Source organism: Chlorocebus sabaeus, chromosome 8 (assembly GCF_047675955.1).
Source record: "Chlorocebus sabaeus isolate Y175 chromosome 8, mChlSab1.0.hap1, whole genome shotgun sequence".
Lineage (NCBI taxonomy): Eukaryota > Metazoa > Chordata > Mammalia > Primates > Cercopithecidae > Chlorocebus > Chlorocebus sabaeus.
In genome coordinates, this window is record NC_132911.1 from 107,735,601 (window position 1) to 107,761,543 (window position 25,943).

At 37.6% G+C, this 25,943-nt stretch overlaps 1 protein-coding gene across 49 annotated transcripts in view; it reads left to right on the forward strand.

The window, feature by feature from the left end:
* Window positions 1–25,943, forward strand: part of RIMS2 (regulating synaptic membrane exocytosis 2) — a 765,294-nt gene that overhangs the window by 450,610 nt on the left and 288,741 nt on the right. For all 49 annotated transcript variants that reach the window (XM_073018262.1, XM_073018263.1, XM_073018267.1 and 46 more), the window contains one exon: window positions 14,659–14,727. In XM_073018262.1, the coding sequence (XP_072874363.1) occupies window positions 14,659–14,727 (69 nt within the window). The remainder of the gene's footprint in view (window positions 1–14,658; window positions 14,728–25,943) is intronic.

The window sequence follows — 25,943 nt, forward strand, 5'->3', positions numbered from 1 at the left end:
CACCACAGCTCAGCAAGGCCACTGTTGCCAGACTGCCTCTGCAGAATCCCTCCTCCCTGGGAAGGGCATCTCTGAAAAAAAGGCAGCAGCTCCAGTCAGGAACTTATAGATAAAACGCTCACCTCCCTGGGACAGAGCACCTGTGGGAAGGAGCAGTTGGGGGAGCCGCTTCAGCAGACTTAAACGTCCCTGCCTGGTAGCTCTGAATACAGCAGCGGATTTCCCAGCACAGTGTTCCAGCTCTGATAAGGGACAGACTGCCTCCTCAAGTGGGTCCCTGACCTCCGTGTATCCTGACTAGGAGACACCTCCCAGTAGGAGCCAGCAGACACCTCATACAGGAGAACCCTGGCTGGCATCTGGTGGGTGCCCCTCTGGGACAAAGCTTCCAGAGGAAGGAACAGGCAGCAATCTTTGCTGGACTGCAGTCTCTGCTGGTGACATCTAGGCAAACAGGGTTGGGAGCAGACCTCCAGCAAACTCCAGCAGACCTGCAGCAGAGGAGCCTGACTATTGGAAGGAAACTACCAAACAGAAAGGAATAGTATTAACATCAACAAAAAGGATGTCCACTCAGAGACCCCATCAGACAGTCACTGACTTCAAAGACCAAGGTAGATAAATCCACGAAGATGGGGAGAAACCAGTGCAAAAAGACTGAAAATTCCAAAAACCAGAACGCCTCTTCTCCTCCAAAGGATCATAACTCCTCGCCAGCAAGGGAACAAAACTGGATGGAGAATGAATTTGACGAATTGACAGAAGTCAACTTCAGAAGGTGGGTAATAACAAACTCCTCCCGCTAAAGGAACATATTCTCACCCACTGCAAGGAAGCTAAGAACCTTGAAAAAAGGTTAGACGAATTGCTAACTAGAATAACCAGTTTAGAGAAGAACATAAATCACCTGTTGGAGCTGAAAAACACATCACAAGAACTTTGTGAAGCAACACAAGTATCATTAGCTGAACTGATCAAGTAGAAGAAAGGATATCAGAGATTGAAGATCAACTCAATGAAATAAAACAAGAAAACAAGATTAGAGAAAAAAGAGTGAAAAATGAACAAAAAGTATGGGACGATGTGAAAAGACCAAATCTATGTTTGATTGGTGTACCTGACAGTGACGGGGAGAACAGAAACAAGTTGGAAAACACTCTTCAGGATATTATCCAGGAGAATTTACCCAGCCTAGAAAGGCAGGCCAACATTCAAATTCAGGAAATACAAAGAACACCACAAAGATACTCCTCGAGAAGAGCAACCCCAAGACATATAATCATCAGATTCAGCAAGGTTGAAATGAAGGAAAAAATGTTAAGGACAGCCAGAGAGAAAGGGCGGGTTACCCACAGAGGGAAGCCCATCAGAGTAACAATGAATATCTTAAACCAGAAGAGAGTGGGGACCAATATTCAACATTGTTAAAGAAAAGATTTTTCCACCCAGAATTTCATATCCAGCCAAACTAAGCTTCATAAGTGAAGCAGAAATAAAATCCTTTACAGACAAGCAAATGCTGAGAGATTTTGTCACCACCAGGCCTGTCCTACAAGAGCTCCTGAAGGAAGCACTAAACATGGAAAGGAACAACCAATACCAGCCACTGCAAAAACATACCAAATTGTAAAGACCATCAACACTACGAAGAAACTGCATAAACTAACATACAAGATAACCAGCTAAGATCATAATGGCAGAATTGAACTCACACATGACAATATTAACTTTAAATGTAAATGGGCTAAATACCCCAATTAAAAGACACAGACTGGCAAGTTGGATAAAGAGTCAAGACCCATCGGTGTGCTGTATTCGGGAGATCCATCTCACGTCTCACGAGCAGAGACACATATAGGCTCAAAATAAAGTGTTGGAGGAAGATCTACCAAACAGATGGAAAGCAAAAAAAAAAAAAAAGCAAGGGTTACAATCCTAGTCTCTGATAAAACAGACTTTAAACCAACAGAGATCAAAAGAGACAAAGAAGGCCATTACGTAATGGTAAAGGGATCAATGCAACAAGAAAAGCTAACTATTCTAAAAATATATGCACCCAATACAGCAGCACCCAGATTCATAAAGCAAGTTCTTAGAGACCTACAAAGAGACGTATACTCCCACACAATAGTAGTGGAAGACTTTAACACCCTGCTGTCAACATTAGACAGATCAACAAGACGGAAAATTAACAAGGATATTCAGGACTTGAACCCAGCTCTGGACCAAGCGAACCTAATAGACACCGACAGAACTCTCAACCCCAAATCAACAGAATATATGTTCTTCTCAGCACCACATTGCACTTACTCTAAAATTGACCACATAATTGGAAATAAAACACTCCTCAGCAAAGGCAAGAGAACAGAAATCATAACAAACAGTCTTTCAGACCACACTGCAATCAAACTAGAACTCAGGATTAAGAAACTCCCTCAAAACCACACAACTACATGGAAACTGAACAACCTGCTCCTGAATGACTACTGGGTAAATAACGAAATGAAGGCAGAAATAAAGATGTTCTTTGAATCCAATGAGAACAAAGGCACAGTGTACCAGAATCTCTGGGACACATTTAAAGCAGTGTGTAGAGTAAAATTTATAGCACTAAATGCCCACAGGAGAAAGCAGGAAATATGTAAAATTGACACCCTAACATCACAATTAAAAGAACTAGAGAAGCAAGAGCAAACACATTCAAAAGCTAGCAGAAGGCAAGAAATAACTAAGATCAGAGCAGAACTGAAGGACACAGAAACACGAAAAACCATTTAAAAAATCAACAAATCCAGGAGCTCGTTTTTTGAAAAGATCAACAAAATAGATAGACCACTAGCCAGACTAATAAAGAAGAAAAGAGAGAAGAATCAAATAGATGCCGTAAAAAATGATAAAGGGGATATCACCACCAATCCCACAGAAATACAAACTATCATCAGAGAATACTATAAGCACCTCAACACAAACAAACTAGAAAATCTAGAAGAAGTGGATAAATTCCTGGGCACATACACCCTCCCAAGACTAAACCAGGAAGAAGTCGAATACCTGAATAGACCAATAACAAGTTCTGAAATTGAGGCAGCACTTAATAGTCTACCAACAAAACTAAGTCCAGGAACAGACGGATTCGCAACCAAATTCTACCAGAGGCGCAAAGAGGAGCTGGTACCATTCCTTCTGAAACTACTCCAAACAACAGAAAAAGAGGGAATCCTCCCTAACTCATTTTATGAGGCCAGCATCTTCCTGATAACAAAACCTGGCTGAGACACAACAACAACAAAAAAGACAATTTCAGGCCAATATCCCTGATGAACATCGATGCAAAAATCCTCAGTAAAATACTGACAAACTGGAGCCAGCAGCACATGAAGAAGGTTATCCACCACGATCAAATTGGCTTCATCCCTGGGATATAAGGCTGGTTCAATGTACACATATCAATCAATAAACATAATCCATCACATAAACAGAACCAATGATAAAAACCACATGATTATCTCAATGGATGCAGAAAAGGCCTTCAACAAAATTCAACACCCCTTCATGCTAAAAACTCTCAATAAACTAGGCATTGATCAATGGAATATATCTCAAAATAATACAAGCAATTTGTGACAAACCCACAGCCAATATCATACTCAATGGGCAAAAACTGGAAGCATTCCCTTTGAAACTGGCCCAAGACAAGGATGCCCTCTATCACCACTCCTGTTCAATATAGTATTGGAAGTTCTGGCCAGGGCAGTCAGGCAAGAGAAAGAAACAAAGGGTATTCAAGTAAGAAAAAGCTAGATCAGATTGTCTCTGTTTGCAGATGAAATGATTGTGTATTTAGAAAACCCCATCATCTCAGCCCGAAATCTCCTTACACTGAAAAGCAACTTCAGCAAACTCTCAGGATACAAAATCAATGTGCAAAAATCACAGGCATTCCTATACACTAATAACAGACAAACATAGAGCCAAATCATGAGTGAACTCCCATTCGCAATTGCTACAAAAAGAAAAAAATACCTAGGAATCCAACTTACAAGGGATGTGAAGGGCCTCTTCAAGAATAACTACAAACTACTGCTCAAGGAAATAAGAGAGAACACAAACAAATAGAAAAACATTCCATGCTTATGGATAGGAAGAATCAAAATCAAAATGGCCATACTGCCCAAAGTAATTTATAGATTTAATGCTATCCTGATGAAGCTACCATTGACTTTCTTCACAGAATTGGAAAAAATGACTTTAAATTCCATATGGAACAAAAAAAGAGCCCACATAACCAAAACAATCCTAAGCAGAAAGAACAAAGCTGGAGGCATCATGCTACCTGACTTCAACTATACTATAGGGCTACAGTAACCAAAACAGCATGGCACTGGTACCAAAACAGATATATAGACCAATGGAACAGGAGCCTCGGAAATAATGCCACACATCTACAACCATTTGATCTTTGACAAACCTGACAAAAACAATCAATGGGGAAAGGATTCTCTATTTAATAACTAGTGTTGGGAAGAGTGGCTAGCCATATGCAGAAAGCTGAAACTGGATCCCTTCCTGACATCTTTTACAAAAAGTTAACTCAAGATGGATTAAAGACTTAAACATAAGACTTAAAACCATAAAAACTCTAGAAGAAAACCTAGGCAATACCATTGAGGATATTGGCGTGGGCACAGACTTCATGATTAAAACACCAAAAGCAATGGCAACAAAAGCCAAAATAGACAAATGGGAAGCTGATTAAACTAAAGAGCTTCTGCACAGCAAAAGAAACTATCATCAGAGTGAACAGGCAACCTACAGAATGGGAGAAAACTTTTTCAGTCTATTTATCTGACAAAGGGCTAATATCCAGAATCTACAAAGAACTTAAACAGATTTACAAGAAAAAAACAATCAAATGCATCAAAACGTGGACTAAGGATATGAACAGACACTTCTCAAAAGAAGACATTTAAGCAACCAACAAACATATGAAAAAAAGCTCATCATCACTGGTCATTAGGGAAATGTAAATCAAAACCACAGTGAGGTACCATCTCATGCCAGTTAGAATGGTGATCATTAAAAAGTCAGGAAACAACAGATGCTGAAGAGGATGTGGAGAAATCGGAACGCTTTTACACTGTTGGTGGGAGTATAAATTAGTTCAACCATTGTGGAAGACAGTGTGGCAATTCCTCAAGGATCTAGAACTAGAAATACCACTTGACCCAGCCATCCCATTACTGGTTATATACCCAAAGGATTATGAATCATTCTAATGTAAGGACACATGCACACGTCTGTTTACTCTGGCATTGTTCACAATAGTAAAGACTTGGACCCAACCCAAATGCCCATCAATGATAGACTGGATAAAGAAAATGTGGCACATATACACCATGGAACACTATGCAGCCAAAAAAAGGATGAGTGCATGTCCTTTTCAGGGACATGGATGGCGTTGGAAACCATCATTCTCAGTAAACTAATGCAGGAACAGAAAATGAAACACTGCATGTTCTCACTCATAATTGGGAGTTAAACATTGAGAACACAGGGACACAGGGAGGGGAACATCACACAGCAGGACCTGTTGGGGGATTAGGGCGTAGGAGAGGGATAGCATTAGGAGAAATACCTAATATAGTTGATGGGTTGATGGGTGCCGCAAACCACCATGGCACGTGTATACCTATGTAACAAACATGCATGTTCTGCACCTGTACCCCAGAACTTGAAGTATAATAATGAAAAAAGAAGACATGCATGTGGCCAACAAGCGTATAAAATAAGCTCAATATCACTAATCGTTAGGGCAATGCAGATCAAAACTACAATGAGGTACCATTGCACACCAGACAAAATGGCTATCATTAAAAAGTCAAAAAATAACAGATGCTGGCAAGGTTGTGGAGAAAAGGGAACACTTACACATTGTTGGTGGGAGTGTAAATTAGTTCAACCATTGTGGAAAGCAATATGGCGATTCCTCATAGAGCTAAATGTAGAACTACCATTTGACCCAGCAATCCCATTACTGGGTATATTCCCAGATGAATATACATCATTCTGCCATAATGACACATGCATGTGAATGTTCTTTATAGCACTATTCACAATAGCAAAGACATGGAATTAACCTAAATGCCCATCAATGACAGATTGGATTAAAAAATGTGGTACATATACACCATAGAATATTATGAAGCCATAAAAAAGAACAACATCATGTCTTTAGCAGGAACATGGATGGAACTGTACACCATTATACTTAGCAAACTAATGCAGGAACAGAAGACCAAATACCACATGTTCTTACTTGGAAGTGGGAGCTAAATAAAGATAACTCATGAACACAAAGAAGGGAACAACAGACACTGGGGTCTACTTGAGGGTGGAGGGTGGGAGGATAGAAAGGAGCAGAAAAGATAACTGTTGGACACTGTGCTTAGTACCTGGGTGATGAAATACTCTGTTAAACAAACTCTCGGGACACGAGTTCACCTATATAACAAACCTTCACATGTACCTTCCAACCTAAAATAAAAGTTTAAAAAAGAATAAATGAGCTTCAAATAATGCTATTCATGAAGAAAAGACGATAGAAGAACTTGATCTTTTTCTTGAACCATATACAAAAAAATGAACTCTAGATGAATTAAAGACTGAAATAAAATTTAAGCCTCAGTGAGGAAGCCAAAGCATTTAGTGCTGAAGTACTACCAAATAAGATATTTATTTTAAAGATTAAACTTTACAAAGTAGTGGGAGAAACTGGGAATTCTTTTAGGAAGGTTTGTAAGACAACGGTTGAGGAATCTGAGAAAAGTCACTTGCCAAAGACCCCAAAGAGGATCTAGTGAAAAAGTCTGTTGCCTCTTCATTTAGTAGTGGTTCTGGAAGTCTCTGTGGGACAGAAGGATAGACTGGTTAGGAAAAACGCATCCAAAACGGAAAATCAAGGAAAACTGGAATCCATGTAGACAAACTGGAACCTGTGTTTATCTCTCATCCCTTCTCACCCTGATTTTGTGGGCCATCTACAGAAGCAACTGCAACTGATGTCCTGTGTTATGAATCTCCAGGTGTGCTTAGCTCAGGTATGGGAGAAGATTCAAAGAGGGTATTTATCAGGATCAGACAAGCATCTAAAATCCTAGACTTCAGTTTTATCACACCCACTCCAGTCTGGGCAACAGAGCGAGACTCTATCTCAAAACAAAACAAAACCAGAAGGAAGTGAAAGGAGAAATTGCAAAATTGCAATTATAGTGACAATCTCTCAAAAATGCACACACAGACAAATGTATATAGAGTATTATTTTTTCTTTTTTGTATCATAATAGGGACATGTTATTACTATTTTGTATACTCTGCTTTCTGTCTGCTTTTAATCTCTGTTGTTTTAATGGTTACTTTTGAAATATTAACATGCACACCTAAAAAAGCTTTTTTTTTTTTTTTTTTTTTTGGGAGATGGAGTCTCACTCTGTCACCCAGGCTGTAGTGCAGTGGTGCAATCTTGGCTTACTGCGACCTCCGCCTCCTGCCTCAGCCTCCCTAGTAACTGGGACTACAGGTGCACACCTCCATGCCTGGCTGATATTTATTTATTTTTTCTTTTTTTTTTTTTGTATTTTAGTAGAGACGGGGTTTCACCATGTTGTCCAGGCTGGTCTCGAATGCTTAAGCTCAGGCAATCTGCCTGCCTCGGCTTCCCAAAGTGCTAGGATTATAGGTGTGAACCAGCGTATATCTCTACCTTTTTTTCCAAACCATATAAAATTTTGCAATTTGGTAAACACCCTCTTCCCTGTCATCTAACATATTACTAACAGAAGTTTACCTTTGCCTCCAGATTAATTATCATTATAATTGTCATTTTATTCATTCAGGTTTTTTTAGCTTTACCAAAATTTTTACCTTTTTTCTTTTTTTCAATCAGCCCTTCATTTTGGGGTAAGTTTATTTTTGAAGTACTTTTTACAGTCATTCCTTCACTGAAGAATTGGGAAAAGGCTTTGTTTTTCTGAATATTATTTTTATTTTTTATTTTTTATTTTTTATTCTTATTTTTATTTTTTTCGGTTGTGGGACTGAGTTTTGCTCTTGTTGCCCAGGCTGGAGTGCCATTTTGCAATGTTGGCTCTCAGCAACCTCCGCCTCCCAGGTTCAAGTGATTCTTGTACCTCAGCCTCCCGAGTAGCTGGGAATACAGGCCTGCACCACCATGCCTGGCTAATTTTTGTATTTTTAGTAGAGACAGGGTTTCACCATGTTGGCCAGGCTGGTCTCCACCTCCTGACCTCAGGTGATACGCCTGCCTCAGCCTCCCAAAGTACTGGGATTATAGGCGTGAGCCACTGCGCTTGGCCTCCTGGGTTTTTTTGTTTTGTTTTGTTTCGTTTTGTTTTACTAATAGAAAGTTTAGCTATATATAACATCCTAGAATGACTTTTATTTTCTCTCAGTGTCCTGATAATGTTATTTTAATATATCTGACTTTCGATTTGGCAGAAAAGAATCTCCATTTATTTATGTCTTTTTAACTTGTTAGCAGTTGTTTGGGTTGAATTGTGATCCCCCAAAAAGATATGTTGAAACCTTAACCCTCAGTACCTCAGGGTGTGAACTTATTTGTAAATAGCATATTTACAGGAGTAACCAAGGTAAAACAAGGTCATTAGGGTGGGCCCTAAACCAATATGACTGGTGTCCTTAGAAAAATAGGAAACGTGGACACAGAAACAGACAATGCACAGAGCGAAGACAATATGAAGATATACAGAGAAATGTCCATGCGACTAGAGTGGTAAGTCTACAAACAAAAGAACACCAAGGTTTCTTGGCAAATACCAGAAGCAAAGGGAGACAAGGAAGGATTCTGTCCCAGAGCCATCAAAGTGCATGGCCCTGCCGAGACCTTGATTTTGAACTTCTATCCCCCAGAGATATGAGACAACAGATTTCTGATGTTTTAAGCACTCAGTTTTTAATATCTTGTTATAACAACCATAGGAAAGTATAGCAGTGTTTTGTGGTTTGGACATTTTATATTAAATTTATTTCTAAATAGTTCATGATTTTGGAAATTCTTGTAAATGACATGGTTTGGGAATTAATATTATGTTTGTATATTCCTATTCTGTAAGAAATATTCATTTTTATATTGACTATGTATCCTGAAATCTTGCTAAATTTTCTTACTAGTCTTAATAAGTTTTGTATAGTTTCCTTAAGACTTTATATTTACATGATCATATTCTTTCTTGCTTTCTAATCTGTATACCTTTTATTTCTTTTTTTTTTTTTTTTTTTTTTTTTTTTGAGACGGAGTCTCGCTCTGTTGCCTGGGCTGGAGTGCAGTGGCCGGATCTCAGCTCACTGCAAGCTCCGCCTCCCGGGTTTACACCATTCTCCTGCCTCAGCCTCCCGGGTAGCTGGGATACAGGCGCCCGCCACCTCGCCCAACTAGTTTTTTGTATTTTTTAGTAGAGACGGGGTTTCATCGTGTTAGCCAGGATGGTCTTGATCTCCTGACCCTGTGATCCACCCGTCTCGGCCTCCCAAAGTGCTGGGATTACAGGCTTGAGCCACCGCGCCCGGCCTATACCTTTTATTTCTTTTCCTGGCTGTATTGCTCTTTTTAGGACTTGCAATATAATGTTGAGTAGAAGGACCATCCTTGGAGTGAACATCCTTTACATGTTCTTTATCTTAGGGGGAACATTCAGTATTTCATAATTAAGTGTGATGTCAGCTGTAGGTTTTTTTGTAGATACCCTTTATCAGTTTATGAACATTCTTTTTTTACTAGTTTGCTGAGACATTTTATCATGATTGGGGGTAATAATTTTTCAAATTATTTTTCTAAATCTATTGAAATTTTTTCAACTTGCATGAATTATATGGAATAACTGCAATATACAAAAGTAACACTAGAGAGAAAAATTAAATTTACCACCACTTATGGAGATTCCAATATAATTTGCTTTCCATCATTGACAGGTCAAGCAAACAAAAATTTAGGAAAGTTGCAAAAGAATCAGGCAGCACAATTAACAAGTTTAATCTTATGGTCAAATAAAGAATTCTGCACTTAATTAATGAATTCACATTCCTCTGTTACAACCATGAAATATGTGAGTTATAAATATACTATTTTATAATTCCTTTTGACAAATTTTAAAAATTAACGTAATATTCTCTAATACTGTTATCACATCAATTGTAAAAAGAAAGATAAATTGTACTCGTTCTTTTGAAAATTTAAAAAAGTAGAAACTTATTGTAATCAGCATTTTTTTCAAGCTCTAGCATCTCTGAAATCGTGAGTAATCACTCAGTTGATAGTGTCTTGGATTTAAGAAATATGGTAAATATCTTATAGTCCTAAGAAGAAAATATCTAGAATAGAACTTTAATCAATATACTACATATAAATATTTGAGTAATATAGGGAAGTGCTAACAGGGGAATGTTCATGTTAGTAAACATTAAAAGGCAGAAAATTATAAAGTACTCATCCAATGTAAGAGTTTAGGGAAAAAAATAGTGAAACAAATTTAAAGCAGAAGGATAGAAATCATAAAAGTAGGAACAAAAATTAATAATATGTGAAACAAATTTCTAATTGATAGGATAATGGAGCCCAAAAGTTCATCCCTTGAAATTAATAGCAAGATAAACCTTTAGTGAAATTTATTGATAGAATAAAAAGAAGTTACAGGATGCAAAGGAAACATAATTGATATATCAGAAAATAAATTGATAACAAAATAAAATTGTGATCATTACAGCAAACACTTTGAAAACTTAAAGTGAATAAATAAAAATGCAAAAATTGCTTTCAATCCCAGTGCTTTGGTAGGCTGAGGCAGGATGACTGCTTGAGGCCAGGAATTTGAGACCAGTCTGGGCAATATAGCAAGAGCCCCGTCTCTGCAAAGTAATTTAAAAATTAGCCAGGCATGGTGGTGTGCAACTGTAGTCCTAGCTACTCAGAAAGCTGAGACTGGACGGTTGGTTCAGCCTCGGAGTTTGAGGTTACAGTGAGCTATGATTGTGCCATTGTACCCCAACCTGGGTGACACATCAAGACCTTGTCTCTAAAAGAATAATTAAGAAGTAAAAGTCGAAAATCCGTAAGAAATATCACTGAACTTAAACTCAGGAATGAAAGAACCGTTTATCATATCAATATATATATAATATACATTAACATATAATTTTCCAAATAAGTATATTAAATTATAGAATCTGCATGATTAATTCAATAGATGCAGAAAACACATTTAATAAAAATTACATCTCACTCTGCAAACTAACAATATAGAGACCTTCCCCAATGTGATAAAGTGTAACTTTAGCAAATACCATTTCTAAGGGAAAAATATTAGAAAACTTATATTTTAAATCACAATTTTAAAAAGAATGTAAAATTTTTCTGGTTTTTTTTTTTTTCAGCATTGTAGTTATCAGCATAGCAAGGCAGGAAAAAAAAAGAAAAACATGTAACGATTGGGGATAACAATTGTCTACATAGAAAAATTCAAATTAAACCATAATCACTTTAATAGAAGTAAGAAGAGAGAGAAAAAGACTTTAACAAGGTGATTGGTTAACATTCACAATGAAATTGCATTTCTGTGTCTGAGCAATTAATTTAGAAAACATAGTTCTTAACTGTATAGCTAATAGCAATTGAAATTATAAGATAGAAAGGATATATCCAACAAATGTGGATAATTTGAGTAGCCAAAATTAAAAGTTTTATAGAAAGGCCAAACTTAGATGGAGAAAATGCCATGTACCTGACTACTAAAACAATGCTGTAAAATATGGCACTTCTTTCTGAATTAATTTATTGATTCAGTGAAATTCAAAATCAAAATCCCAATAGGATGTTTTTGTTCAAGATGATAACTTGAATCTAAAATTCATATGAAAGAGTAAAGGGGCATGATCCAAGATGCAAATAATAAGGTGGATGTATTTGCTTCAATATGTAACATTGTAGTAACAAACACAATGAGTTATTGATTTGTGGATAGACAACCTGTACAAGGGGCAAAAAATTAGAATACAGATCATCCTATAGGGACCTTGATTTGAATTGCATTAGATTCTTGCAGATAGAATACATTTATTGATGACAGAGGTGACATCACAGATTATTTGGGAAAGGTGGAAATATTAAATAAACAATACTGAGATATGGGTTAGCCATATGGAAAAAGTGAAATTGCATTTATATCTCATACTATACACCAACTCAGTTCAAGACAGATGAGGATGTAAATGCAAAAAGCAAAATTTTTAAATTTTCAGAAGAAAATATGGGAGACTCTCTCTTTGCTTATAAAGCAAGAATTATATATAGGACACTAAAAAGACCAATTTTGGCCAACTGCAGTGACTCACGCCTGTAATTCCAGCACTTTGAGAGGCCAAGGCAGGTGGATCACTTGAGGTCAGGAGTTTGAGACCAGCCCGACTACCATGGTGAAACCCCATTTCTACTAAAAATACAAAATTAGCCAGGCGTAGTGCTGGGTGCCTGTAATCCCAGCTACTCGGGAGGCTGAGGCCAGAGAATCACTTGAACTCAGCAGGCAGAGGTTGCCGTGAGCCAAGATAATGCCATTGCACTCCAGCCTGGGCAACGACAGCAAAACTCCATCTCAAAAAAAAAAAAAAAAAAAAAAAAACCCTACTAATTTAAAAAGAAAATACTGAACTTAATAACCTGTTTTCGTCAGAATGTCAGAAGATGAGACAATTAGAGGGAACTGAATTGGAATATGTTTAATTTATATAGGGTTAAGATCAAACAGATAAAATCTCAATCTAGAAAGGAATCAATACAATTTTGAAGGAGGCAGCATTTACAAACCAAATATGCCACTTCACCCATGTACCCACACATGGTACAGCTTACAAAGGCTGATAAACATCATTTGCTGTTGTCATTTTTTATCTGATTTTTTACAAATACCGAAAACTTGTAATCTTTCTGTTCTGGAGTGCACCTGACATAGTAAACTAATCATTACCCTATCCTTGCCCATTTACAGACAAGCTGGGTAGCAATTCTCCTTAAGTTCTCCTCAATAGCCCATTCTGTGATACCCCTTCTGTCCCAAGTCTTTTTCGAATGTATGTCTGAATTCTGTAAATGCTTTTGTGCCCAGTCTGTTGCGATGTTGTCAGGTAATTCTAGTTTAATATCTATTGGAGCTATAAAAGCTTCAGATTTGATCATGTCTAAAGCTTTATGAACATAAGCATTTGGAATGAAAATAATAGAAAGAGTTCATTCAGTAGGGCCATATGATAAAAAGATAGGTGTCTTCTTCCTCACCATTATAAGGAGAAAATGAGAACTTCAGTTTCTGGCAATAGAGACTTTCCCTGCTGGCAAAGCACAGGTAGTAAAATAAACAAATGAAAAAATTTATCGGGTGCCTCCAAGAGTAGGTTGTAAATACTTGAGGGTAATTCTGGGACATTTTAATGATCTCTGCCTTAGACACCTCATGCAATGTGAGTTCTCAGTGTTTTATAAACCATACATGAAAGCACTTATTTTCTGATAAAACCGATTTCCATGTAAAAAATAATGTGTACTGTAAGAAAATAGACAATATCTTTTTGAAATAGCAACACTATCTTCATTCATTAAATGTTTTCTGATACCAAGGAAGGGAAAAATGCTTTAATAAAGAATTCTGTTGTGTAGGGTGTGTCTGTTCCTGAAACACATGGAGGTGAAAAAAATTTAAAAACAAATAACCACAGGTTTGTTTTTATATGCAATAATTTCATATTTAAGCGTGTAGTCAATCTGCTTTAGCCCTCAAAGCTCTGGTTGATTTAGTTTTATGCTATTTTTGCCATAGTAAGATTCACATTTAAAAATTTTGCTATAGATTTGTTTTGTGAGGAAAAACACAAACATGGTGCTCTTGAATTGTAATCACTATGAGTGCCTTTCCTAGTTTTTTTCATAGAAAACATACCAAAATTCACAATTTTTATGTATTAGTATTGTGGATGACATTTTTCTTATTGTCTTTTCAAAGCAATAGAGAAATAGCTAAACTACATAGTTTTTTTTAAAAGGATATTTAAGATGTCTTAAGTGAGTTTGCTTTCTGAATTATGCTTTCTCTGCATGAGCATGAAAAATAAGGAATTGACCATAGTCAGTGTATTGGTCATGCATATTAGAAAAAGACGCATTAATGCATTGGAATATAACACACTGTGTTTTGAAATTTATCTGATCTTGTGTCTTTATCCATAAGCATCTAAAATTAACTTATCTATTTTCCAATAGATTTTATCAGTGTTGGATAACTTACACATATTATTTAGTATTTAATGTTATTTTAAGCTTTAAACCATTTAGGAACTTTATCTTATATATTTCCAAAATAATAATTATATAAATTGTTAACTCCTCATTACCCATATCCTCACATCATGAAATGTATATGAAAATAAATGACAATAAGCTCATAATGACTTTTCTTCTGTACATATTTTTTGTTATTAACTGATTCATTCAGAATATTTTCATTTGTTTTTCAGGTGTTTGGGGAATTTTCTTCCTTAAATAATCAGAATTTTTAATTATTGCTGTTGTTTACTTCATAGGGTCAAAGAGAATAAGTGATAGTGAAGTCTCTGACTATGACTGTGATGATGGAATTGGTGTAGTATCAGGTAAGAATTTTAGAATTATTTTATAGTATTAAAACTGGAGGCCGGGCGCAGTGGCTCAAGCCTGTAATCCCAGCACTTTGGGAGGCCGAGACGGGTGGATCACGAGGTCAGGAGATCGAGACCATCCTGGCTAACACGGTGAAACCCTGTCTCTACTAAAAAAATACAAAAAACTAGCCGGGCGAGGTGGCGGGCGCCTGTAGTCCCAGCTACTCGGGAGGCTGAGGCAGGAGAATGGCGTGAACCCGGGAGGCGGAGCTTGCAGTGAGCTGAGATCCGGCCACTGCGCTCCAGCCTGGGTGACAGAGCGAGACTCCGTCTCAAAAAAAAAAAAAAAACTGGAGTACAATTCATCATCATTTACCATAAAAGTAAAAAAGTAAAAGAGAAATAAACAACTCGCCTCCTCACCCTCCAAAACAGCCTATGGCAACCTATGACAACTGAAACCCCTGAGTAATCCCAATTGCTGGAACACCTGTACCAATTAGACTGAATAGTCTTGAAAGATGCCAGATAAGTAGATCTCAATAAATTTTCTATTTTAAGACAATAATAAGGATTTTACAATAAATTGGAAGAGTTCTTGCATAATTCAGACTTTTTTGTACTGCACTAATATGGTGGAAAAAAGATGAAATCTTTTTTATGTAACCACCATATCTAAATATGTCAAATATTTAAATGAAAGTTTTTGAAACTTTAAAATTGTTTTTATATTTAGTATCATGTACAGCTACATTTTGAAATTATAGTATTGTAGTTTAACATATTTGCCTCATTTTAAAGTTAGAAATTTATCCAATGATTTACTATTTTAGGTAAGTATATATCTTTTCTGCAAGTTCTGATGACAATGTTTACATGTAATATGCTTATTGTAAAAAGAAAAGTATTCTATTCGTTTTGAAGTTAAATAACCTAATAGATTTCATAATTATGACTAATTTTACTCTAAAGAAAATATATGTAAGACATGCCACAGTTGCATTAGTGATTGATAATTTTTTTTTGCCAATTTTTGTTAAGAGTCAGTTAGCATGCCTTTATCAGTGTACCACTTTTTAAAAACTCAATGACTGTTTTTTCCCTTTCTTTGTACTAAGGGTGAACAGTATAAGACTACAAAAATTCTTTTCATGTATTATGGTTTGCAAGAGTTAAAACTCATAAAGTAGTTTTGAGAAATATTTCTCATGATCGCTTTCTTGGAGATCATTAAATTTTTTTCCTATTTGTATTCTATTCCTTTGTTATTTGACTATTTCATTTCTTATCTTTTGTAAATATCTAGTCCATCAGGTTTTCTTCATCCAAATTATTTCCATTCAGATCGTTCATCTTGATGCCGTTTTTGGATGTTTCTATCCTTTTATTTTCTGTTTTCAAGATAACTATTTAATATGATCATTTTAAGTTTTTCCCTTCTATAACAGGAGTTGTATCTTTTGAAAAAATTGTTTATTTTTCATTTATTTGTGTTAATAGTTTCTGGAATAATTTTTTGATACTACAGAATTGTGTTTAGAAACCCTCCCTAACTCAAAGTGCTTACTCTGGATTCATTAAGTCTCTTAATATGAAAAACATTCTTTCCTGTCTTGACATTATTGTTACTATTTTTTTTCCAGTCAGAAACTGTCTGGTGAATCATTTAATGAGCCTGAAAAGACTGCCATGAAATATCCTATATTTTGCTATTTTGAAATCCAATGTGATTTTGAGAAATAGATTTTACATGATATACTACACTTTATTTTTTATTGATTGATTGATTGATTTTTCAGACAGGGTCTCACTCTGTTGCCCAGGCTGGAGTGCAGTAGGGCAATCACAGCTCACTGCATCCTCAATTTCCCCAGGCTCATTTGACCCTCTCACCTCAGCCTCACCAGTAGCTGGGACTACAGGTGCACACTACCTAGTGTGTGTACTAACTAGGGTTACTAACTAGGGTACCTTACCTATTGTGTGTACTAACTAGGACTAACTAGTTCCTTATTTTTTTCTAAGCCCAGCTAAATTTTGGATATACTACACTTTAACAATACCTTTAGTACTCAAAAATTAGTATGATGGTATTGTAGTTTCTGAAATTATGGTATATGTAGTTTTTTTTTCATAACCCATCACTTTAGTAAATGCTGTAGAAATTACATTTACGTAAGACTTATGATAACCAAGACTTAAACATATATTCGTTCTCTTAAATATTTTTCTTACATTTCTTCTTTATGGCCTTTTCATTTTACAGCTCCAATATTGAAACTAGTTTTAATAGAGAATAAATGCTTTAATCAATAGCTTATCAAATAATGTAAGGGCCACCAGATAAAATAAATAATATATATTCTGGTTAAAGCAACTCAGATGTGAAATGCAGTATATACATGTACAAAATGCACACGCCCACCTCTCTTAATAATATTTAAACACATAGTATGAGTCAATAAACCAGCAAAATCTATTTTTTTTTAAAATTTATTTATTATTATTAAACTTCAAGTTGTAGGGTACATGTGCACAACGTGCAGGTTTGCTACATATGTATACTTGTGCCATGTTGGTGTGCTGCACCCATCAACTCGTCATTTACATCAGGTATAACTCCCAATGCAATCCCTCCCCCCTCCCCCCTCCCCATGATAGGCCCCGGTGTGTGATGTTCCCCTTCTCGAGTCCAAGTGATCTCATTGTTCAGTTCCCACCTACGAGTGAGAACATGCGGTGTTTGGTTTTCTGTTCTTGTGATAGTTTGCTAAGAATGATGGTTTCCAGCTGCATCCATGTCCCTACAAAGGACACAAACTCATTCTTTTTTATGGCTGCATAGTATTCCATGGTGTATATGTGCCACATTTTCTTAATCCAATCTGTCACTGATGGACATTTGGGTTGATTCCAAGTCTTTGCTATTGTGAATAGTGCTGCAATAAACATACGTGTGCATGTGTCCTTATAGCAGCATAATTTATAATCCTTTGGGTATATACCCAGTAATGGGATGGCTGGGTCATATGGTACATCTAGTTCTAGATCCTTGAGGAATCGCCATACTGTTTTCCATAATGGTTGAACTAGTTTACAATCCCACCAACAGTGTAAAAGTGTTCCTATTTCTCCACATCCTCTCCAGCACCTGTTGTTTCCTGACTTTTTAATGATCGCCATTCTAACTGGTGTGAGATGGTATCTCATTGTGGTTTTGATTTGCATTTCTCTGATGGCCAGTGATGATGAGCATTTTTTCATGTGGCTGTTGGCTGTATGAATGTCTTCTTTTGAGAAATGTCTGTTCATATCCTTTGCCCACTTTTGGATGGGGTTGTTTGTTTTTTTCTTGTAAATTTGTTTGAGTTCTTTGTAGGTTCTGGATATTAGCCCTTTGTCAGATGAGTAGATTGCAAAAATTTTCTCCCATTCTGTAGGTTGCCTGCTCACTCTGATGGTAGTTTCTTTTGCTGTGCAGAAGCTCTTTAGTTTGATGAGATCCCATTTGTCAATTTTGGCTTTTGCTGCCGTTGCTTTTGGTGTTTTAGACATGAAGTCTTTGCCCATGCCTATGTCCTGAATGGTACTACCTAGGTTTTCCTCTAGGATTTTTATGGTATTAGGTCTAACATTTAAGTCTCTAATCCATCTTGAATTAATTTTCGTATAAGGAGTAAGGAAAGGATCCAGTTTCAGCTTTCTACTTATGGCTAGCCAGTTTTCCCAGCACCATTTATTAAATAGGGAATCCTTTCCCCATTTCTTGTTTCTCTCAGGTTTGTCAAAGATCAGATGGCTGTAGATGTGTGGTATTATTTCTGAGGACTCTGTTCTGTTCCATTGGTCTATATCTCTGTTTTGGTACCAGTACCATGCTGTTTTGGTTACTGTAGCCTTGTAGTATAGTTTGAAGTCAGGTAGCGTGATGCCTCCAGCTTTGTTCTTTTGACTTAGGATTGTCTTGGAGATGCGGGCTCTTTTTTGGTTCCATATGAACTTTAAAGCAGTTTTTTCCAATTCTGTGAAGAAGCTCATTGGTAGCTTGATGGGGATGGCATTGAATTTATAAATTACCTTGGGCAGTATGGCCATTTTCACGATATTGATTCTTCCTATCCATGAGCATGGTATGTTCTTCCATTTGTTTGTGTCCTCTTTTATTTCACTGAGCAGTGGTTTGTAGTTCTCCTTGAAGAGGTCCTTTACATCCCTTGTAAGTTGGATTCCTAGGTATTTTATTCTCTTTGAAGCAATTGTGAATGGAAGTTCATTCCTGATTTGGCTCTCTGTTTGACTGTCACTGGTGTATAAGAATGCTTGCGATTTTTGCACATTAATTTTGTATCCTGAGACTTTGCTGAAGTTGCTGATCAGCTTAAGGAGATTTTGGGCTGAGACAGTGGGGTTTTCTAAATATACAATCATGTCGTCTGCAAACAGGGACAATTTGACTTCTTCTTTTCCTAACTGAATCCCCTTGATTTCTTTCTCTTGTCTGATTGCCCTAGCCAGAACTTCCAACACTATGTTGAATAGGAGTGGTGAGAGAGGGCATCCCTGTCTTGTGCCAGTTTTCAAAGGGAATTTTTCCAGTTGTTGCCCATTCAGTATGATATTGGCTGTGGGTTTGTCATAAATAGCTCTTATGATTTTGAGGTACGTTCCATCAATACCGAATTTATTGAGCGTTTTTAGCATGAAGGGCTGTTGAATTTTGTCAAAAGCCTTTTCTGCATCTATTGAGATAATGATGTGGTTCTTGTCTTTGGTTCTGTTTATATGCTGGATTATGTTTATTGATTTGCGAATGTTGAACCAGCCTTGCATCCCAGGGATGAAGCCCACTTGATCATGGTGGATAAGCTTTTTGATGTGCTGCTGAATCCGGTTTGCCAGTATTTTATTGAGGATTTTTGCATCGATGTTCATCAGGGATATTGGTCTAAAATTCTCTTTTTTTGTTGTGTCTCTGCCAGGCTTTGGTATCAGGATGATGTTGGCCTCATAAAATGAGTTAGGGAGGATTCCCTCTTTTTCTATTGATTGGAATAGTTTCAGAAGGAATGGTACCAACTCCTCCTTGTACCTCTGGTAGAATTCAGCTGTGAATCCATCTGGTCCTGGACTTTTTTTGGTTGGTAGGCTATAAATTATTGCCTCAATTTCAGAGCCTACTATTGGTCTATTCAGGGATTCAACTTCTTCCTGGTTTAGTCTTGGAAGAGTGTAAGTGTCCAGGAAATTATCCATTTCTTCTAGATTTTCCAGTTTATTTGCGTAGAGGTGTTTATAGTATTCTCTGATGGTAGTTTGTATTTCTGTGGGGTCGGTGGTGATATCCCCTTTATCATTTTTAATTGCGTCGATTTGATTCTTCTCTCTTTTCTTCTTTATTAGTCTGGCTAGTGGTCTGTCAATTTTGTTGATCTTTTCAAAAAACCAACTCCTGGATTCATTGATTTTTTGGAGGGTTTTTTGTGTCTCTATCTCCTTCAGTTCTGCTCTGATCTTAGTTATTTCTTGCCTTCTGCTAGCTTTCGAATGTGTTTGCTCTTGCTTCTCTAGTTCTTTTAATTGCGATGTTAGAGTGTCAATTTTAGATCTTTCCTGCTTTCTCTTGTGGGCATTTAGTGCTATAAATTTCCCTCTACACACTGCTTTAAATGTGTCCCAGAGATTCTGGTATGTTGTATCTTTGTTCTCATTGGTTTCAAAGAACATCTTTATTTCTGCCTTCATTTCGTTATGTACCCAGTAGTCATTCAGGAGCAGGTTGTTCAGTTTCCATGTAGTTGAGCGGTTTTGATTGAGTTTCTTAGTCCTGAGTTCTAATTTGATTGCACTGTGGTCTGAGAGACAGTTTGTTATAATTTCTGTTCTTGTACATTTGCTGAGGAGTGCTTTACTTCCAATTACGTGGTCAGTTTTGGAGTAAGTACGATGTGGTGCTGAGAAGAATGTATATTCTGTTGATTTGGGGTGGAGAGTTCTATAGATGTCTATTAGGTCTGCTTGCTGCAGAGATGAGTTCAATTCCTGGATATCCTTGTTAACTTTCTGTCTCGTTGATCTGTCTAATGTTGACAGTGGAGTGTTGAAGTCTCCCATTATTATTGTATGGGAGTCTAAGTCTCTTTGTAAGTCTCTAAGGACTTGCTTTATGAATCTGGGTGCTCCTGTATTGGGTGCATATATATTTAGGATAGTTAGCTCTTCCTGTTGAATTGATCCCTTTACCATTATGTAATGGCCTTCTTTGTCTCTTTTGATCTTTGATGGTTTAAAGTCTGTTTTATCAGAGACTAGTATTGCAACCCCCGCTTTTTTTTGTTCTCCATTTGCTTGGTAAATCTTCCTCCATCCCTTTATTTTGAGCCTATGTATGTCTCTGCGTGTGAGATGGGTCTCCTGAATACAGCAGACTGATGGGTCTTGACTCTTTATCCAGTTTGCCAGTCTGTGTCTTTTAATTGGAGCATTTAGTCCATTTACATTTAAGGTTAAGATTGTTATGCGTGAACTTGATCCTGCCATTATGATATTAACTGGTTATTTTGCTCGTTAGTTGATGCGGTTTCTTCCTAGCCTTGATGGTCTTTACATTTTGGCATGTTTTTGCAATGGCTGGTACCGGTTGTTCCTTTCCATGTTTAGTGCTTCCTTCAGGGTCTCTTGTAAGGCAGGCCTAGTGGTGACAAAATCTCTAAGCATTTGCTTATCTGTAAAGGATTTTATTTCTCCTTCACTTATGAAACTTAGTTTGGCTGGATATAAAATTCTGGGTTTAAAATTCTTTTCTTTAAGAATGTTGAATATTGGCCCCACTCTCTTCTGGCTTGAAGAGTTTCTGCCGAGAGATCTGCTGTTAGTCTGATGGGCTTCCCTTTGTGGGTAACCTGACCTTTCTCTCTGGCTGCCCTTAAGATTTTTTCCTTCATTTCAACTTTGGTGAATCTGGCAATTATGTGTCTTGGAGTTGCTCTTCTCGAGGAGTATCTTTGTGGCGTTCTCTGTATTTCCTGGATTTGAATGTTGGCCTGCCCTACTATGTTGGGGAAGTTCTCCTGGATGATATCCTGAAGAGTGTTTTCCAACTTGGTTCCATTTTCCCCCTCACTTTCAGGCACCCCAATCAGACGTAGATTTGGTCTTTTTACATAATCCCATACTTCTTGCAGGCTTTGTTCATTTCTTTTTCTTCTTTTTTCTTTTGGTTTCTCTTCTTGCTTCATTTCATTCATTTGATCCTCCATCTCTGACATTCTTTCTTCCAGTTGATCGAGACGGTTACTGAAGCTTGTGCATTTGTCACGTATTTCTCGTGCCATGGTTTTCGTCTCTTTCATTTCGTTTGTGAGCTTCTCTGCATTAATTACTCTAGCCATCAATTCTTCCACTTTTTTTTCAAGATTTTTAGTTTCTTTGCGCTGGGTACGTAATTCCTCCTTTAGCTCTGAGAAATTTGATGGACTGAAGCCTTCTTCTCTCATCTCGTCGAAGTCATTCTCCGTCCAGCTTTGATCCGTTGCTGGCGATGAGCTGCGCTCCTTTGCCGGGGGAGATGCGCTCTTATTTTTTGAATTTCCAGCTTTTCTGCCCTGCTTTTTCCCCATCTTTGTGGTTTTATCTGCCTCTGGTCTTTGATGATGGTGATGTACTGATGGGGTTTTGGTGTAGGTGTCCTTCCTGTTTGATAGCTTTCCTTCTAACAGTCAGGATCCTCAGCTGTAGGTTGTAGCTGTAGGAGATTGCTTGAGGTCCACTCCAGACCCTGTTTGCCTGGGTATCAGCAGCAGAGGCTGCAGAAGATAGAATATTTCTGAACAGCGAGTGTACCTGTCTGATTCTTGCTTTGGAATCTTCCTCTCAGGGGTGTACTCCACCCTGTGAGGTGTGGGGTGTCAGACTGCCCCTAGTGGGGGATGTCTCCCAGTTAGGCTACTCAGGGGTCAGGGACCCACCTGAGCAGGGAGTCTGTCCCTTCTCAGATCTCAACCTCCGTGTTGGGAGATCCACTGCTCTCTTCAAAGCTGTCAGACAGAGTCGTTTGCGTCTGCAGAGCTGCTGCGTTTGTTATTATTTACTGTGCCCTGTCCCCAGAGGTGGAGTCTACAGAGACAGGCAGGTTTCCTTGAGCTGCTGTGAGCTCCACCCAGTTCAAGCTTCCCAGCAGCTTTGTTTACCTACTTAAGCCTCAGCAATGGCGGGCGCCCCTCCCCCAGCCTCGCTGCTGCCTTGCCGGTAGATCACAGACTGCTGTGCTAGCAATGAGGGAGGCTCCGTGGGTGTGGGACACTCCCGGCCAGGTGTGGGATATGATCTCCTGGTGTGCCTGTCTGCTTAAAGCGCAGTATTGGGGTGGGAGTTACCCGATTTTCCAGGTGTTGTGTGTCTCAGTTCCCCTGGCTAGGAAAAGGGATTCCCTTCCCCCTTGCGCTTTCCAGGTGAGGCAATGCCTCGCCCTGCTTCAGCTCTCGCTGGTCGGGCTGCAGCAGCTGACCAGCACCGATAGTCTGGCACTCCCCAGTGAGATGAACCCAGTACCTCAGTTGAAAATGCAGAAATCGCCGGTCTTCTGTGTCGCTCGCGCTGGGAGTTGGAGACTGGAGCTGTTCCTATTCGGCCATCTTGCTCCGCCTCCGGCCTCCAGCAATATCTATTGATAGTTTGTTGCTTATATGCAGAGATTTCTTTCCAGTTTCACATTGAATAAGGTCAGAGTATCAATTACAATCATTCATAATAAACCTGAGCTATCAAAACTGTTCTTTTTTTTTTTTTTTTTTTTTGAGACGGAGTCTTGCTCTGTCTCCCAGGCTGGAGTGCAGTGGCGCGATCTTGGCTCACTGCAAGCTCCGCCTCCCGGATTCCCGCCATTCTCCTGCCTCAGCCTCCCGAGTATCTGGGACTACAGGCGCCCGCCACAGCGCCTGGCTAATTTTTTGTATTTTTAGTAGAGACGGGGTTTCACTGTGGTCTCGATCTCCTGACCTTGTGATCCGCCCGCCTCGGCCTCCCAAAGTGCTGGGAACTGTTTCGACTAACTTACTCGGTTTTTCTAAGCTTGCAAGGCAGATGTCTCAAATACTAACTATGCCAGAAGTAATATTTTCCATGTGTTTTTTTAAATTTTAGGGCAGCATTAGGTTTATAGCAAAATTGAGAGGAAAGTATACAGATTTTCCATATGTCTTCCTACCCGAATACATTCATACCCTCTCCCTTTATCAACCTCCTCCACCAAACTGGTATGTTTGTTACAACTGATGAACCTACTTTGACACATCATAATCACCCATGATCCATAGTTTACACTGGGGCTCACTCTTGGTGTCAAACAATCATTGAGTTTGGACAAATGGATAATGACATGTGTCCATCATTATGTTATCATGCAGAATATTTTCACTGCCTTAAAAATTCATCTTTCCCTTTCTCCTAACCCCTGGCAATTATTGATCTTCTTACTGTCTCCATAGTTTTGCCTTTTCCAGAATATCACATAGTTGGAATCATACAGTTTGTAGCCTTTTAGACAGGCATCTTTCACTTAGTAATATGCTTTGTCTTTTCATGGTTTGATAGCTCATTTATTTTTAGTGCTGAATAATATTCCATTGTCTGGATATACCACAGTTTGTTCATTGATTCGTCTACTGAAGGGCATCTTGGTTGCTTCCAATTTTTGGCAATTATAAATAAAGCTGCTATAAACATCTGTGTGCAGGTTTTTGTGTGGACATAACTTTTCAACTCCTTTTCACAAATGCCAACCAGCACAATTGCTGGATCGTATGGTAAGAGTATAGTTTTGTAAGAAACTTCCAAAACATCTGTACCATTTTGCTTTCCCACCAGCAATGAGTAAGAGTTCCTGTTGTTCCACATCTTGCCAGCATTTGGTGTTGTCAGTGTTCTGACCATTCCAGTGGGTGTATAGTGGTATCTCATTGTTTTTGTTTGCATTTCCCTGATGACATATGAGGTTAAATGTCTTTTCATATGCTTATTTGCCATCTATTTAATTTCTTTGGTGAGGTGTCTGTTCAGGTCTTTGGCTCATTTTTTTTTAATTGGGTTGTTTGTTTTCTTGTTGTTGAGTTTTAAGAGTTCTCTGTATATTTTGGACAACAGTCCTTTATAAAATGTGTCTTTTACAAATATTTTCTCTCTTCTGTAAAGCAGGAATTCTCTTGACATTGTCTTTTGCAGAGTAGTTTTAATTTCAGTGAAATTCAGGTTATTAATCATTTCTTTCATCAATCATGCCTACACTATTATATCTAAAAATTTATCACAATACCCAAGGTTATTTATGTTTTCTCCTATGTTACCTTCTAGGAGTTTTATTATTTTGCATTTTATATTTACATATATGTTGCATTTTGAGTTAAATTTTTGAAGAGTGTAATGTTTGTGTCTAGGTTCCCTTTCTTGCATGTTGACATCCAATTGTTCCAGCACCATTTGTTGAAAAGACCATCATTGCTCCATTGTATTGCCTTTGCTTTTATGTTGCCAGAGATCAGTTCAATATATTTATATCAGCTTATTTCTAGACTGTCTGTATGTTCCATTGATTTATTTGTCTATTCATTGACCAATCAGTACCACAGTGACTTGATTACTGTAATTTCATTGTAAGTATTGAAAAATCGGTGTCATTTCTCCAACTTTGTTCTTCTCTTTCAATACTGTGTTGAATCTTCTGTCTTTTGCTTCTCCATATGAGCTCTGGAATCTGGTTATTAGACTCCACAAACTGATATGCTGAGATTTTGACTGAGATTGCTTTGAATCTGTAGGTCAAGTTGGGAAGATTGGACATCTTGACTATATTGAGTATTTCTTTATATGGAATATCTATTTATTTAGTTCTTTTTTATTTCATTCATCAGAGTTTTGTTATTTTTCTCATGTAGATCTCATATATATTTTGTCAGATTATACCTAAGTATTTCATTGTTGTGGACTGCTAATGTAAATGGTGTTTCATTTTTAATTTCACTTGTTCATTGCTCATATACAGGAAAGTTATTGACTTTGGAATATTAACCTTATTTCCTACAACATTTCATAATCACTTATTAGTTCCTGGAGCTTTTTGTCTATTTGTTTCAATTCTTTTGTGTTTTTACATCGACAATCATGGCATCACAAAAAGAGTTTTATTTCTTTCTCCCTAATCTGTATGCATTTATTTTCTTTTCTTTCTTATTGAATTA